The following is a 17,336-nucleotide window of genomic DNA, read 5'->3' as shown; positions in this document are numbered from 1 at the left end:
TTGGGGACCGCTGCTTTAATTGTCCTGGGATTGCAATGGCCCATTTGCCAAATGGGTCATTTTGACCATAGGACAGAAGAGTTAAATAGATTTTGCATTTTCTTCCTAACCTTTGTAAATAATTTTGCTGTGGATTTAATATACAAAAAAACCCTTGGTTTGTTTCCAAATGGGCTGTGATTGGCTAGTTTCATGATTACAGTGAAACACCAAAGTAAGAAAATCCCTGGTTATGTTTTAACTCAGTGTAGCTGAACAGGATTTAGTTTTTGAATGCCAACTCAGTGCCAGTGATGGATGATGTTTTGACTTAAGGTGTATTTAAGCTGAAAATGTTTGCATGTGAAAGTATAAACCCACTTTAAAAAATGACAACATGCAACAAAAAAAAGAACTTACCTGCTAGATCCTCTCTACATGTGCAATATTAAACATTAAAACACTGTGGTTGCTGCGAGACAAATATGTGTTTTGTAATATTTAGATGATAAACAAAAATACATTTCGGAGTCTTTTTAACAGCTAGATACATTTCTGGTTTTGTGCCTCAGGTGACGTCTTCGTGATTGAGCCGCTGGACTATGAGGCCTCTCATGAATACTACATTACAATAGAGGCTACAGATGGCGGTTCGCCACCGCTCAGCGACATGGCTACTGTGAACATCAACCTGACAGATGTCAACGACAACAGACCCGTCTTTAGCCAGGACGTCTATACGGCCGTCATCAGCGAGGACGCCGAGCTGGGAAAGACTGTGATGGCGGTAAGAGCGCACGCACTGTCTTTGGTATACAGCAGGTGCTCGTTGTGGGGAAACAACTGTAAAGGTACACACAGGGTGAGAGACATTTTTCATCTCTCGCTCTGGACTTTCCTCCAGCAAAATCTGTCATCTTGTTCACCTTCTCACTCTGTTGCTCATTTTCTCCCTCGCAGCCTTTCTCTTCTCTGCCCATTACTCACTGAATACTATCATATATCTGCACCTGTGGCAAATCACCATCTGGTGGAACGGCTAAATTAGGACCAATGCTCTTCATGCTCACTGCATCCCTGTTCTCGTGCACTATCTGACACACATGCTCGGCGAGTTTAATTAAAAGCATTTGACTCATTAAGCCCTTATCCTAGATAAGCCATTTGCTGCCTTTTGCAAGTTAAATTCTCACTCCCATCGATTTCTGTCTACCTCTGCTGCTCACCCATTCTTTCTCCCCTCATAAAAGATCTCTGCTTGTGGCCATTTATCTGTGTGTAATGTACCTGAATATAAATTATCCATCAGAGAATTTTAATGCCTGCCATTGTCTCATTCTTGTAAATATTTACTGTCTGCTGATTTCCCCGGAGATGTGACGCTTGGTCGGTTTTAAGACTTAAGCATGTGTTGATCTTTTTGTGTGTGCGAGTGTAGCAGTGGTGTGAATGGAAGATGTGTAAGTTTGTATGCCCTAGTGTTACATCAGTGGAGACTACAGCTAGCTTCTGTTTTTTAGATTACACAGCACTCTCCCATTAAATATGCTAAAACATGAATGAAAATCACAGCAACTAATCGAATCATTTCAGTGATTTGCTTGAAAGCCCCTTATTTTAAATGTAAACAATGTAAACTCTTTAACAATAAATAAACTAATATAATGTTTACTAAACAGGTTAGCACACCGGTTAATTGTTCATTAGGAGTATCTAATCTTTAGATTTTATTCAAATATTGATAAAACCTGATCATTGGACACCTTTTTTCTACATGTAGACTTGGCCTTTCTGAACTCCCAGGCCAGCGATTGAAACAACTGCAATTGAGTGCAGAGGACACCGCTGATTGACATTTGACCCTGTAGTACATGCATTAGAGTTTTATCTGATTATTCTCATCTGATTATTGCTGATCATTCTTTGAAAATGAGTTTTATTTCACCTCTTTCTGCCACTTTCAACCACTTCAAGACACTGTAGTGTTTGAGCACAGAAAGAAATGCAAATATAATTATCATGTTTTTTTAATGCAGCGGGTAATTGTTTAAAGCTGATTGAGAAACAAGGTTTTCAGAGGTCATGTTAGAATATCATGTACAAGCAGCCTCTTTTCAAGGGCTGTTGATTGATCGATTGTGGTGTTCATGTTTGATTGATTCAAAGGTGATGGCTGAGGATTTTGACGGACCTTCATACAACCACGTGCGGTACTCCATTGTGGCCGGTAACCAAGGCAGCCCATTCACCATTGATCCGGTCAGAGGGGAGCTTAAAGTTGCTCGCCAGCTGGACAGAGAGAGAGTAAGAGAAACCGCAGATACAATGCTGACTGTTCATACACAGTTTAATCCACCTAGGAACTAATTGCAGTCTATGCAGAATCCAATCAAAAGTCATGTCAGGTCTAATAAGGAAGCTTGTTTACCGATTTCTGCTTTATTGCATGCAAAAGCAGCTTCGTCTGTCTATGGTAATTCTCCCTCTCTTTCTTTCTCTCAGACATCGGGGTATACTCTAACAGTGGTAGCCTCAGACAACGGGGCACCCCCTCTTTCCAGCAGCGCCATGATCAACATTGACATCTCCGACATCAACGATAACCCTCCCCTTTTCTCCCAGGCCAACTACAGCCTCATCATCCAGGTGAGAGGGGGAAAGGGGTCAATGCGGATAACTGATTAGAGTTGGAAAGGAAGAAAAAGAGGAGGCGGCGTGGTGGGAGGGGAAGAGGGGTGCAGTGGACACAGAGAGAGGGATTAACAGGGGTAATAATAGAAGACTGCACGACTAGAATGTCAAGAAGCAAGTTGGAGGATGGAGCAAGAACAGAGGTGAGGAGGGGGATAAAGAGGAGGGTGGGGGAATTGAAAGACACAGGCTGCATTTTAAGTATAAACTGGCAGATGGGGATGGAAGAAAGGGAGGAGTGATGGACAGTGGGAATATGGAAGATACTAAGCTAATAAAGCACGACTGACTGAACTGAGGGAGGTGCCTTTAATTCAGTTTTTGAGATTAAAAAGGAGAAGATTCAAAAGACAGGGGAAAAGAAGACTCATTTCTAGTTTTTCTCTCTATTTAGAAGCCTAAAAAAGATAAATTTGGGAGATATCATGAAGAGGCAAAATATATATTCCAAACAGATCAAGCACTTCAGGATAGGATCTTTATTTTACTTATACCGGAGCCTTGATCAAAGTATGGTACAAAATCCCACAAAAACAGAACAAGAAAAAAAAACCTAGTGTGCAGGTACTGTACGAACAATAAAAAGATCCGTAGTTTTTTGCCTATTTTTTTCCCTCAAAAAGAAAAAGTCTAGTTTTCACTCAGGGCTTGAAAGAGTCAACAGAAAGACAGATTTGAAGCTCATTCAAGGACAGAAAACAAGAATTCTGCCTATAAAACTGTCATCTTCCTTTTTATTGTTACTCATGAGAAGCCTACCCGCAAGTTTGTGGACAGGCTCTTAGACCGGGACGATTGCCAGATAAATAAAAATAGAGCTAAGCGTCTACAGCCTCAAATCTTTAGTTAAGCCCAGCAGTACTTGGAGCTAAACGCTAGCATGTATAGTGTAATGTTTAAAATGTTTATCGCCACAGCTGCGAAAGTTAGCTGGTGGCTTTGGAGCTGAGGTTGGTGGGAACTGTTTGGCTGTAAACCAAAAGCATTTTTCAGATACAAGTTTTGGCTTTGTGAAGGCGGTCAGAAGGATTTATGGACGCCGAGTCAGCTTCAGTGTTGCAGCACAGTTGCGTTTTCTGAGCAAATATCTAACACGTTTGAAGTTAAACATCACAGCTTCGCCATAACCACGTCTTCTCAGCACAGTGTTAAACACACCTCTGCTGCTTCCCACAGGAGAACCGTCCAACAGGCACGAGTGTTCTTCAGCTCACTGTAACCGATCGGGACGCTTCTCACAACGGGCCACCTTTCACGTTTGCCATCGTCGCTGGGAACGACGGCGACGTTTTCCACATCAATCAGCAGGGAGCTCTAGTGGCCATGGGGGTGCTGAATAGAAAACATAAAGAAAACTACCTACTGCAAGCACAGGTGAGTCGAGGAGTCCAAGGAGAAACCGGAGTTGAGAGGTTGTATCGATTTAACCATCGAGCCACAACAATCTGATCTATCTGTCTTCTCTCTTTTTCCTCTCTGTACCTTTACTGTCACGCTCCCACATTTTGCCAACTACTCAGTGTTCCACCCTGCATCTCCTTCCTTTAAAGCTTTTAAATGTATTCTAAATTCAGCTTTTATAGGGTGGTGTAAGGTGCATAAGGCAGCAGCATCAGAGTGCATCTCACAGGAGAATAGATTTTTTTTTGATTTAGCTCGATCACGTGTCACGTCAGAGGAAGGAACAGAGAAGAAATGTGTGGGCAGAAAGGACATGAAATGTGTGATGTCTTGTTACACACAAGATGCACACTCAGATGTGAGTCATCGTTGTTTTTCTCTCACAGAGCTGATGACCATCTCTGTGAAAGTGTGAATGCTAAAATGTATGATGTTGATGGCTTTAAAATGGGTTACACCTACAGTATGGAGATGCAGTGAGATTAGGGATGTGAGCAGCACAAGAGCTTGATTGCCCTCTGCTGTTGGAATAAAGATTAAACTCGGATGCTCTCTCTGTTTTTTTCTTTCTCATACTCAGGTGTCAGACAGTGGCAAGCCACAGCTCTTGTCCACCACCTTCATCAGCGTGCGTATAATTGAAGAAAGCGTCTACCCTCCCGCCGTTCTTCCTCTCGACATTTTTGTGTCGACCACCGGCGATGAATACCCCGGAGGAGTCCTGGGCAAGATTCACGCCACCGACCAAGACATCTACGACACTCTCACCTACAGCCTCGCTCCTTCATCCTCCTCGGATGAGAGCAGCGGCTTGTTTTCTGTGTCACCCTCTGACGGCAAAATTATCGCCCTGGGTCCTCTCGATGTGGGGCACTACCCTCTTAACGTGACGGTGACTGACGGACGCTTCACCACGCCGGCTGACGTCACCGTGCATGTCAGACAAGCAGCTCGTCAGGCCTTGGATAACTCCATCGATGTGCGCTTTGCGAATATCGCGCCCGAGGAGTTTATTGGGGACTACTGGCGCAACTTCCAGCGAGCGTTGAGAAACATTGCCGGAGTTAGGAGGAGCGAGGTTCAGTTAGTCAGCCTGCAGCCTTCTGAGCAAGGAGATCTGGATGTTCTGTTGACTCTAGAGAGAGCTGGCAGTCCCTATCAATCTCAGGAGGTAAGACTAGGAAGTAGTCTAACATATTTGCACCGATAACAGTTAATCTGTCATATATGCCCTCGGCTCGATAGATTTTTTTTCCATTGCGGCCATGTTGACACAGAATGGGAGGTAAACACAGGTGATACCATTAATGAGGTACAAGTGACAGGTAACACCTGTGTTTACATACTGTTTCGTGTCAAAATGGTTACTCTAAAAAGGCGCTACTACTTGAAACCGAATCCAAATGATATTAAAAAAAGGGACTTCTAGATCGATACATTAGATCTTGATGAATGCAATATGCTCAAGTTTAAACACTGTGTAAGTTACTGGGATCAAAAGGGCTGATTGAGCTTTCAAGAATGTTGTGCTACTTTTGAAAGACTGACTCAAGAATCCAGAAATTCAGTATTTCGTCAGGTCAAGTCCGTTGTACTCGAAGCTTTTGGGTTCTTCTTTTACAGTGAGAATTAATGATCAAACACGCCTTTCTTTCAAACAGCTCCTTGAGAAGTTTGAACTAACTGTGACTTGTTTTAAAAATGACTAACATGTATCCAATTTTTTTGCTAATTAATGTTGCCAGTTAGGCAGGTGATAGTCACAAGTTCAGCCCCGGCCTTTAACCCTTTAAAACCGGGCAAGCTCCGTTTTGCGTAACTATGTTTAAATCCCGGTAGCTCTGCAACCACGTAAGCTAGCGCAATCATTTTTTTTGCATATGAAACCGTCAGCTTGTTCTCGGTCACGGTTTCCTTCCACATATAGCTTTGCAAAAACTGCATAAAAAGCGCTTGCAGCAACAAAAACATAATATTCCAGAAACACGCTTTGCCGATCCGATCAGCTGATCTTAACACTTCCTACGTTGGAATAGACGTCAGCGCGAACCATCACATGTCCGCCATGACCTGCCCGAAACCGGAAGTGACGTCATTTTTGCGAAAATGTAGTTTTTTACCTTCAGGGCCTATACAAGCATATACTGGTGTTTTTAAAGGTTATGTTTGACTTTATGACTTTATGTGTCGTTTCTGAGATGCTTAGGACTCATATTGCACTGCTGGAAATAGTTTATTTTGATGCATATGCTGTTTTTTTTGGAAATTTGCACTATAAGATTTATTTTCGTTTTTCCTGCAGTGTATAAAAATTGGTGTATTTAAAAAAATAAAACTATGAAGACACTGAAAATAAATTTCCTGTGGTGGGAAACTAGTTTTTGCAACTTTTTTGTATTTACAGTTTTGAGGGATAAGCCTCTTAAATTTCTCTAACTAGAAATATATGTTAAAAAAGCAAAAACATTTTCAATTTTTTTGTAGTTTATTGCACTTTTTTGCAATTTATGTAATTACTATGCACTTAATGCAGACATATTATTAAAATTTGGGCTATAATGGTTGTATTGATGTATATCAACTTGAAATGCTCCCAAAAATGGCACTACAACATGTAAAAATATAATATAAGCTCTGGTGGACTTGGTTCTATGGTAGGTCTTAAAGGGTTAAATGACTTCAGCTATTAATCACATATCAGAACTGATTAATTTTCCATTGACTAGTGAATAATTAGAGCACTCATTTGAACCGTTTATCGAGTGTTTTGTTTTTTCCAATTTTCCTCAGGTTGTCTTCCGGAAGCTGAACTCCTCTGCGGCTGTGATTGAGGAGATGACGGGCATCCGCATCGTGCGGGTGGCGCAGAAGCTGTGCGCGGGCCTGGACTGTCCATTACACTTCTGTGATGAGGTCATCTCCCTGGATAAAAACGCCATGTCCACTTACAGCACGGCCCGCCTCAGCTTCGTCACCCCACGATACCAGAGAACCGCGACCTGCCAGTGCGAAGGTTCCTGATTACACCTCATGCACCTACGTATTTGCTCATATATGGTTTGGTAGATTTCCTAATCTTACCTGCGCTATTTTGGCATTTAGGTGGCAGATGCCCCGTGTTGAACAACCTGTGTGAGAACAACCCCTGTCCTGAGGGTATGGAGTGTGTGGCAGATCCCAGAGACACTGAGTACAGTTGTGTGTGTCCTGAAGGCAAAAAAAGCAAATGCTCCGGTAAGACTATCTGTGATTTGGATATTCTGTCTAACATTTTCTGCATTTACACTGCTGTTATGTCTTACTTGTACATTTGTTCATCCTGTGCCAGATGGCCACTCGCTCACATTCAGTGGAAATGGTTATGTGAAATACCATCTGATGGAGAATGAGAACAAGGAGCTGATGAAGCTATCCTTGCGACTCCGAACTTTCTCCAGCCACGCTACCGTCATGTATGCTAAAGGCACAGACTACAGCATCCTTGAGGTGTGTGCAAACCTATTTTCCAGCCCCATATTTCACTCATGGGTGTTTTTCCCCCTTCTGTCATTTTTAAAACTGAATGGAAAACCTTGCTAATCTTGAATAAGCCTTTGCATTTCTTAGCCCATCTCTGTATTACTGCTCAGCATTTCCATATCAGAAGGGTCTAAAAAACCCATGACTGACCCGACTTCTCTCGAGACCAGCCAGCCATGTGTACCAACCAAGTATGCTGAAGGGTTCAAGAAAGCCATTTTAAACCTTCTTTCACATGAGGGACTATGGGAATGTGGTGGTGGGTTGAAAAACACACACACAAGAGCTATTTTAGTAGTGGGAGGGAAACAGAAAGCAGTTTTCCACACATTCCTTTTTCGAGTCTGTCTGGTATAGCCGTCAACATGCCAGACTTCAGAGGAAGAACTGGGCTGGCTTAGACACAGATTTAGTTTAACAGGCTGCGAGCTGTTTTTTTTGGGGTTTTTTTCAGAGGCTTGAGCAGAAGTTTAATTGTTTTATAAAGCTGTTGTTTTTCTGTAAAGCTCTTCGAAAGCCAGTAAAGTGGAAGTGTCCTGTGTGAAAAACTGATTTAAAACAGTGACTCAGTGGCTTTTGAGTCTCAGTGTTGAGATGAATGACCTGGTGTGATATGTGCAGGATGTGTAGCATATTCTAAAGCTATATTTTCTGTCCATGAAACAGATTGTGAACGGCCGTCTGCAATACAAGTTTGACTGTGGCAGCGGCCCCGGGCTGGTGTCGGTCCACAGCGCTCAGGTTAGCGATGGCGAGTGGCACTCCGTTTCCCTGGAGGTGGACGGTAATTATGCTAAACTCGTGCTGGACCGGGTGCACGCTGCCTCCGGCACAGCCCCGGGCACTCTGCGGACCCTCAATCTTGACAACAGCATTTACTTTGGGGGTCACGTACGCCAGCACGCCTCCCCTCGCCACGGACGCAGCCTGCCTGTCACCAACGGGCTGCGTGGCTGCATGGAGGCCATCACCCTGAATGGCCAGGAGCTGCCTCTGAACACAAGGGCTCGCTGGGCCCACGCTGTGCTGGAGGACATCGTGGACGTGGCTCCAGGCTGCGCGCTCACACCTGCCGAGAGCTGTTCTAGCAACCCCTGCACTAATGGAGGGAGCTGCACCTCGCTGCCTAATGGAGGTAGGTGGAGTCCTGCTTGGCTCATTGCACTCACTTATTTTCCAGTCCTTGTGCATTTCCTTGAGTCTGGTTTTCATTGAGAAGTTTATCTGATTATGTATCGCTGCCTTTCAGACATATTAAATTCCATTTACCGGCATCCAAGGAATAGCACAGATTTTCAAATTAAGACGCGAACCGTGATTTTAATCTGGAGCAGCTGTTAGGTCTGTTACCTGTCCTAATTCAGATGTTCTCTGCTTAATAAGGAAAAATCTACTAAATACTAAAATCATGTTTTAGTGTAAACGCTTCATTCTGATGTACGCCTGTTGATGTGGATTCAACACTTCTGCATCTGTTTCACAATAAAAACCTGCCAGTGGTTCAGGGGCATAATTACAGTCTTGCCATTACTAGAAGGCTTTTGGTAAAACATCTGCAGGATGTTTTAAAATCACACCAGCCTATTTTAGAAAAAAGAAATAGATTTATGATGACAAAAAACGTCAGTTTGTTATTTTGCTCATTGACCTGTTTTTCTAAACTCTTCAGGCTACTTCTGCAAATGCCCCACTTCGTTCATGGGCACACACTGTGAGATCCCCATAAGTCCTTGTGCCTCCAACCCCTGCCTGTATGGTGGCACCTGTGTGACCCGAGGAGGTGAATTCTACTGCCAGTGCAGAGGGCAGTACTCAGGACCGAGGTACTGCACTGTTTTATGTTTAATCTTGATAATATGAATATTGTGCGCAACATACGGGATGATGTTACTGGCTTGCTTCACATCAGCTAATGCAATTTTAATATTAGTTGTTACTGTAGGATTTGTGCACATCTAATTTGGAATTTGAGGCTTCATGCTGGAGTAATCTTGTTGTGAATGCAGGTGCCAGTTGGGGCCGTACTGCAGAGACAACCCTTGTAAAAACAGCGGAAAGTGTATCGACAGCTTGGACGGTCCCGTATGTGAGTGTGAAGCAGGCTTCCAGGGAGACAGGTATGTCAGTGTGGAGCTCAAATAAGCAGTAACACCAGTTATTTGAATTCTCCTAGTAGGTAGATCTTGTGTTTTGCAACAACTGTTAGAAAAAGCGTCTTTTTTGCCCACAAACAAACCTCAGTTGAAATTCATACATGTTGTCCAGGTGCCTGAGTGATGTTGATGAGTGCATCAAGAACCCGTGTGCCAACGGAGGACAGTGCCAGAATACGTACGGCTCATATAAGTGCAACTGCTCGCAGGGTTTCAGTGGAGCAGTGTGTGAACTCCAGGACGTTCACAGCAATAATTTGGTCTCCAACTCCTGGAACATCGGTTTGGAGGAGGTGATAGGCATTGTTGTCTTTGTGTCTAGTATCTTCATACTGGTCCTCCTCTTTATTATCATCCGCAAGAAGGCCTGCCGCAGAAGGTCAAAGAGCGAAGATGACGACAAACATCCTGGAGGTTCGAACGTGCCTCACTCCTTCCTCCAGAGACCTTACTTTGATGCCAAATTCAACAAAAACATCTACTCAGACATCCCTCCTCAGGTGCCCGTGCGGCCTATCTCCTACACTCCCAGTATTCCAAGCGACTCAAGAAATAACTTGGATAGGAATTCATTCGAGGGCTCCACCATACCAGAGCATCCCGAATTCAGCACCTTCAACCCAGATTCTGTGCACGGGCACCGCAAAACCGTGGCCGTGTGCAGCGTAGCGCCCAATCTCCCTCCTCCCCCTCCATCCAACTCTGTCTCAGACAGCGACTCCATCCAGAAGCCAAACTGGGATTATGATTACGATGGTAAGTTTGATTCCAGCTGTTTTTTCCCAGGAGTTGCACTGAGCTTCAAATGAGTATGATTAGTGTCTCATTATGCTTAAAACATGGGTTATTTAGCAAGTTTCGGATTCCTTAAGTCTCCAGAGTTGTTGAGTAGTAAAAGTAAACTAGACTTGGTCACTTAACGTCTAAATGGTGATATTTGACTTTGTATAAAGCTGCCGCACATGTTCCAGTCAGCACTGGCTATTTTCACTCCTGTGAATGCATCGCTGACTGTCTGTAGATGCATGTGAAACTGGACGTCTGTGGAAAAAAACCCGATATCTGGATTCTCATGAATTCATCAGCTTGTGTTAAATACACTAGCAGAGCATTCAGCACTGGTGCACTGCCAAGTAAACAATTTTTATCAAATATCTGTAAAACTATAAAAATCCTTCTGGCAAAAAGCATAAAGGCCAGCGTATATGAGCACAAAGTTATTTTGGAAATCCAAACTACTTATTATAAAGTATAAAGTATAAATATTATAAAGTCATTAGTTTGATTCTTTTAAAACTACACTTACTACATTCAGTGTAAAACTTGAGCGAGAAGGAAAAACTCTCTTTTCACAGTAAGAAACCTCCAGCAGGTCCAGACTCAAACACACAACAAGAACAACAAACGACAACAAAAATCTGCCAGGGGCATGTTCTATATTTAAAATGTGTGACTAAGATCATACTTCGCCTTCTGTTCCAGCTAAAGTTGTGGATTTGGATCCGTGCCTGACCAAGAAGCCTGTGGAGGACAGTGCCTGTCACCCCTACAACACCAGAGGCAGCATGTCTGAGGTCCAGTCCCTCAGCTCCTTCCAGTCTGAGTCTTGTGATGATAACGGTATGCTGCCATGTTTAATTTGCTCCTCTGTAGCATTTAGAAAAAAAAAGAAAAACTAACAAGACAGCGCAGTTTGAACGTTTCTGGCACATGAATCTATGAGATGCATTGTTTTGGTTTTCTGTTTGTTGCTTTTTGTTCCTTTTCTCTGATCGGCCTGCAGGATTTTGCAACATTTGCCTTTGTCTTGTTGATTTGAGCGCTAACACTTTTCTCTCTGCATGTACAGAATGGATGACCCAGTAGTGGCTCTAAGGGTCATTTGTCCTGTTTCTTTTGTTTTTGTTTTTTCTCTTTCTTTTTTGCTGCGGGGCTTCAGCTCCCATATGGATCAAATCAGTCCACAGATCCAGAACAAGGTTTTAAATAGGGGTTCCGGCCTGTAAGTCCTCGATCACTACCGGTACAGACAGAAGTAATCACTGCAACTCGTGTTGTGCTATTCTCTGGGGATTATTCACACACACAAAAATAAATACAAATTTGACCTTGTTTCCTGTTCTTCTGGCCCCAAGTTCACCTGTGTTTAGCTTCAAAAGGAGTTTGATGACTTACTTAAACGGCAGTTATATTCTGTTTGTTCACACATCTGCGCTTTGTTTTATTTTATTTTTTATTTACAAGCATGCCTTTTTCTTCCTTTTGTCCCTCCTTTTTTGTTTCCTCATATTTTCAAAAAATAGCTCCAAACGGATGTTTCAAGCAAACATCAAGGAACATATCAAAAGGGTATACAAGCACATTTTATGTTCTCCCATTTCTTTCCCATGTCATACTTAATTACTTTTCATCATCGCTTAGATATCACGCCGGGCACTGTGCTGCTCATAAGTCATCAAACCCTTCATCCGCGCCTTCGAAAGTGACAGCAAATCCAAATTTGAATTAGAAACGGAGCGTGTGCAAAATAGGTAATTTCTGCTTTCCTGCTGAATGTGTGTGAGTGTTTTCCACACGCACACACATTCAGCTTTTCTCTTAGCTGGAAATGGGTTTCGATCTCTGGGGAATTTCACTGATTCTTCCATCTGTACTGTCAGTGGCACCCAGTAGCATCTCAGTTTGTTGTTGTTGTTGTGTGTTATCCTGCACAAACAAAACTAGACCCTCCTATCCTCTCCCCCACTACACACAAACACCACCGCTACCATCGCTCTATTCCCACCATTGTGCTGTGCCGAACCATTAACACCGCCCTCATTCCCCCAAACATTCAGCATCAATGCATAAAAAAGCAAACGAGGACGACGTTTGTGGGACATGTTGCTTGTGTTGGCCTCTCTCCCACCCCTGTGCATTCCATATGTGTTTTTATTTGTCTTTGATAAATGATAAAGAGCGTTTGTACTAATGCTAAGATCTCTTCCACCCACTCTCCCCCCTGTCCCCTGCCTCTCACAAGCCTCCATTGTGACAGTTATCCACCTTGTCAACTCTGCTGTTGACACGGTGGAAGGAGAAGGTACTCTTCCAGCTTCCATCTGCCGCTGGTTTTTGTCCTCTGTGTTGGGATGTGAAGTGTAGGCTGTTAGAGCTGCCATTATCTTCCACTGACAAAACCTCACCGACTAGAACGTCTCCTTTTTTTGTGATTCAGAAGCTAATTAAAAAGATATGCACAAATCAAATTAAACAAGCAGCTCAAGTGTTGCGTCCTCGATTCAGCGCTGAGCTCTTGTGCACCTCGAGAAGTCGGTCTAAGAAAATGGCAGAGCTGTTGTGCACTCACTGAACTGTCGCTGCCTCAGTCATTATTTGCCCTTCAGTGTTCGCTGTCCTCATTTCATTCATGTTCCAAGGCCGATGTTCTTTCCACGTAGATTTTAATGCGACTTGTTCTTTCTCTTTTTCTCCCCCTTCTCGCCTCATGTAAAGAGTCTTTTTTGGCTCATGATCTCAAGAACCCAAGAGGTGACTTGTGTTTTTTTTCTTCTTTGCTTGCCTGGTGTTGCCCTGATCCCATCCTCTGCAGTTTAACCACTAACCCTGAACCCTAATGAGGAGAGTTTAACCTCCTCTCTAACGTGGCTCTGGAGCTTTGTGGCCTGATAAGGTGTTATTGTTTGCATTGTAAGGTTATATATATGTTTCTACTCCTTCAACCCCCCTGAAAAAATCCTTTGCATGACATACATGAGTATATGTTATATGATCAAAAGTGTTGCTCAGTAACTAACTGGAAGTATTCACAGTTTTTTATGTTTGTCTGTCTGTGTTACTGTTGTGTGAGCTTTCTGAAAGCCATGGCATCTGTTTTAAAACAGGTTTTTTTTTAGCTTTGAAATAAGAGGAAAATCACACAGTCGGACTTGAGACTTGGGGCTGTAATGTACACGTGGGTGAGCCGTAATAATTAGGATTATTTAAATCATATCTTTTAATTTAATTACAAGATTTAATAGAAACGCTCAGAAGCAGGGCTGACTCTTTGGGAATCGCTCCCATAGACAGGCGAAAAGATGGCTGTACCCTCGGTGATGTCATCCAGATTCAACTGAAAACAAATAATGGAGTCAGAACACCATCCTCCCGTACACTTCAGACAGCCTTCAGAGGGGATGCAGGTTTTTAGGCACTTCCACATTGGCTTCATTTTTATGTTCAGCTCTGTATTTTGCTGCTTTCAGCTATACACCCATGACACAGTGATAATGCCCTCCTGGCCACTTGGAGTTAGTTCATTGCCCTCAGTGATCTTTGATTAGATAAATGTATGCATGCATCCCTGAGATCAGGATGACTCACCAGCAACAGTTTAAAGTTGTAAAGGAAGAAAAAGAAATCACATTATAATCTTATAACAAAAGATAACTAAACAAAAACACAGGGAGACAGACTATTTTTGTTGTGTATTTTATTGTGTGTGTTAACTTGTGAATCATGTCTGCTGAGTGTGTCTGATCACAGAGCGTTGTGCAGTTTGTTTAAGCTCATTGTGGTGCGTGACTTTGACCTGTGTTCCTCCTGCATGGTGTGGGTTTTTAACATTAACCTGAGAGCATCTGTGCAGCTTTTGCGAGAGAGCAGTGATATAATGTGTGTGCTGTGGTCTCTCCTCCTCAAACAGGATATCACTGGGACACATCTGATTGGATGCCAAGTGTTCAACTTCCTGGAATCCAGGAGTTTCCACAGTATGAGGTTGTGGAGTCACCCGCCCCTCTGTACAGCGACCCGAGTGCCATCGACACCGACTATTATCCCGGCGGCTTTGACATTGAGAGCGATTTCCCTCCGCCGCCAGAGGACTTCCCTGTAAACGACGACCTCCCGCCGCCACCATTGCCAGAGTACAGCGACCGCTGCGACACCCTGCGGCCCCTCGGCAGAGACTTGGACCCGCCTATGACCGGTCCGGGCAGCTCAGGCGCCATCCGCCAGCGCCCAGCCCTGCCCGAGCTTTACAGCCTTAACCAGTACCTGCCGCAGCACTCCTTCCCAAGTGACGGCGGCGATACCGAGGGCCTGGGCACCACTTCAGCCTCCGCCACCCCAGCCTCCACCTTGGGTAACAGCGGTTACAGAGGAGGCTACCCTTTAGGTTGCAGTCGGGACTTTGACTCCTCTGCTCTGGACAACATGTCCATGTCTCTGTACACGTCCACAGCCTCTTGCTCGGACATGTCGGCGTGCTGCGAGGAGTCCGAGGTGATGATAAGCGACTACGAGAGCGGTGACGAGGGCCACTTTGAGCGGCTGTCCATCCCGGCGCTGGACTCCCAGCAGCACACTGAAGTCTGACACTGGATCCAAACAAAAGTGCCTAAACCCACAGCTACACCTTATGTTCGCCCCTGACCACCACAGACACTAAACACGCACAGAATCTGGACCCACACACACACAGACACACACTGACACATAAACACAGGGGTTTGTTGAGACCGGCTGAGAAGGCCGTTCAGCTGAGAAGATCTGAAGAAGTTATAGGAAACTCTCTGTAGCCGCTTTGCATCTGCTCAGCCCAGCCCCCCCCCCCCCCTCGCTTTAAGTAGCTGCCATCATACACAGGAAGTGGATTGTGCTAAGGATCGACATCTCAACGTGCAACAGGAAAAACATCACGACAAAAAAAAAGAAAGTAAATGTCTTTGTTTCTATAAACAAAACCAAGCAAGATGTTTTTATACAAGTCTTCATTTTCAGTGTAAATTTAAATGTACAGTTTTGATTTCAAAGTTTACTAGGTTTTGTAGATATTCTATGCTTTTATTTTCAACAAAAAAAGTTAAATGGTGTGACATTATCAGCCTTACTGTGCGTACATTCATTAAGAAAAAAAAGAAGTGTTTAAAAAGAGAGATAAAGAGAAGAGCGTGACTTTTCTGAACACAGTGTACTCGTAAAGTTTGTTGTCTCTTGCTCATTTCAAAAAGGGTCTTCAATGAACGACTGCATATTCTTGTGTTGTTTATTTTTTATTTGTTTGTTTGTACATTTTGACTTTGGAACCTCTTTATTTTTCCACCAAGAAAATGGGACCCAATATATTTATAGTGCAGAGTTATCCATGGACACGTGACTTTTTCAGGTGTCTGTGTGTGTCTGAGCAATGCTATGGTCTTGTTAAGGTTTTTATTGAATACTGCCACAAGCTCACGCTTTCCTACTGGCAATAAATTATTCCTAAAAAATACTCTGATGTCTGCGTCTGCCTTATTTTCTCAGCGTGTTTACAAGGTAACTACGATGCATCACTCTGTTACAGTACTGGGGATATAAATGTATTTAGAAAGGGGAACTCTTACAAACCGCTCTACACTTTATATCTTAGTTGTTTGGATGGATGATTTCAAACAAAACTTAAACGATCACTCAGCAGAAAAATTAATCTGAAACAGTTCAATCATTCAAATCAATTTTTTTGCAACTTTTTTTTGGCAAACATGATTACATTTGTGTGCCGTGGCAACCCTGCAACCCGTGCACACTTGATGATTTTCTTGGTCTCGTGAGAGCTAGTACAGCTAGCGGAGCGTTTACCCCGGTGATGCTGGGTTGGATTAGTGAAATTTTAAATGGGTAATATATAAATATATATATATATATATATATATGTGTATATACAGACACAAGGAGGAGATAAGAAGTACAAAAATACAAGTTACAGATGTCTTAAGAAACTATACAAATTATAGCTACAAATGGGCCTGAATGATAGATATAAATAGGCTGAACATGGTACAAACTGAATGAACCTTAGATATTAGGATGGATTGTTCCTCCTTCATCCAATAAATATCTCCTTGAGTATTTGTTAAACTCTTCACAGACTAATGATGAATTAAACTGATCTTATAATCACAGGCAGTTCAGCTCTTTCCCAGAACTGAACTGGGAAAGAAGGCTTTTACTTATGCTGCCCCTTTTACATGGAACATGATGCAAAAAGACTGGAAGATAGCAGATCTTATTTCATTAAATGCTTTTAAGTCCAAATTGAGAGAGCCAGAGAAAAATGTTTTTTAAAATGTAATTGTTACTTATAACATGTATGTAACTTTGTCATTTTAACATGTTGTCGCCTCTTGGCCAGGACTCCCTTGAAAAAGAGGTTTTTAATCTCAATGGGACTTTTCCTGGTAAAATAAAGGTTAATAATACAGGCAGTCCAACACTAAAACTTAAAAGCTGGCTTTAGGCCTTAAACTCTTGTCTGCGTTGCGTCACCTCCCTCCTCCTGTCTCCCAGCAGCTGTTTGTATCAATAAACCCCAGCTGCCTCGCATGAGGCTGATAAAATAACATGACCCTGATACCTCCAGCGCTGGCCGGTCACTGCAGGCAGCCTGTGCTTTGTGAGGGCTTTTTTCCCCACTGTTTGGCTTTCTCTGCAAAGTGCTGACCTGGTCACAACTTCACACAGGATTGACTGTGCTCCCTCCTGGGCCCTGTGGTGGAAGAATGACCTTTTAACCTTCGGTGAGGACAGCAGAGCGACGCCACATCGGCTGTAATGGGCTGACTCCTGTCA

At 43.2% G+C, this 17,336-nt stretch overlaps 1 protein-coding gene across 11 annotated transcripts in view; it reads left to right on the top strand.

Moving 5' to 3' along the window:
* fat1a (FAT atypical cadherin 1a) overlaps nt 1-15,999 on the top strand; it is an 80,660-nt gene extending 64,661 nt beyond the window's left edge. For 3 of the 11 annotated variants that reach the window (XM_085276440.1, XM_085276442.1, XM_085276439.1), the window contains 15 exons: nt 552-766; nt 2,146-2,283; nt 2,482-2,625; nt 3,847-4,044; nt 4,652-5,242; nt 6,862-7,084; nt 7,174-7,305; nt 7,400-7,557; nt 8,257-8,725; nt 9,260-9,413; nt 9,597-9,707; nt 9,856-10,499; nt 11,226-11,363; nt 13,239-13,274; nt 14,431-15,999. In XM_085276440.1, the coding sequence (XP_085132566.1) occupies nt 552-766; nt 2,146-2,283; nt 2,482-2,625; nt 3,847-4,044; nt 4,652-5,242; nt 6,862-7,084; nt 7,174-7,305; nt 7,400-7,557; nt 8,257-8,725; nt 9,260-9,413; nt 9,597-9,707; nt 9,856-10,499; nt 11,226-11,363; nt 13,239-13,274; nt 14,431-15,104 (4,025 nt within the window). In that variant the 3' untranslated portion in view covers nt 15,105-15,999. Of the gene's footprint in view, nt 1-551; nt 767-2,145; nt 2,284-2,481; nt 2,626-3,846; nt 4,045-4,651; nt 5,243-6,861; nt 7,085-7,173; nt 7,306-7,399; nt 7,558-8,256; nt 8,726-9,259; nt 9,414-9,596; nt 9,708-9,855; nt 10,500-11,225; nt 12,713-12,765; nt 12,826-13,238; nt 13,275-14,430 lie in introns of those variants that run through there. The other 8 variants (XM_085276443.1, XM_085276441.1, XR_014892699.1 and 5 more) reach the window with 7 other exon arrangements.
* Nucleotides 16,000-17,336: the final 1,337 nt, after the last annotated feature.

The sequence above is a fragment of the Mchenga conophoros genome, linkage group LG6 (genome assembly GCF_057382185.1).
Source record: "Mchenga conophoros isolate Kocher_MC1m ecotype Shallow Benthic linkage group LG6, M_conophoros_male_GT1.1, whole genome shotgun sequence".
In the NCBI taxonomy this organism is placed as follows: domain Eukaryota; kingdom Metazoa; phylum Chordata; class Actinopteri; order Cichliformes; family Cichlidae; genus Mchenga; species Mchenga conophoros.
The sequence above is the reverse complement of the archived record's forward strand: the minus strand, read 5'-3'. Positions and strand labels throughout refer to the sequence as shown.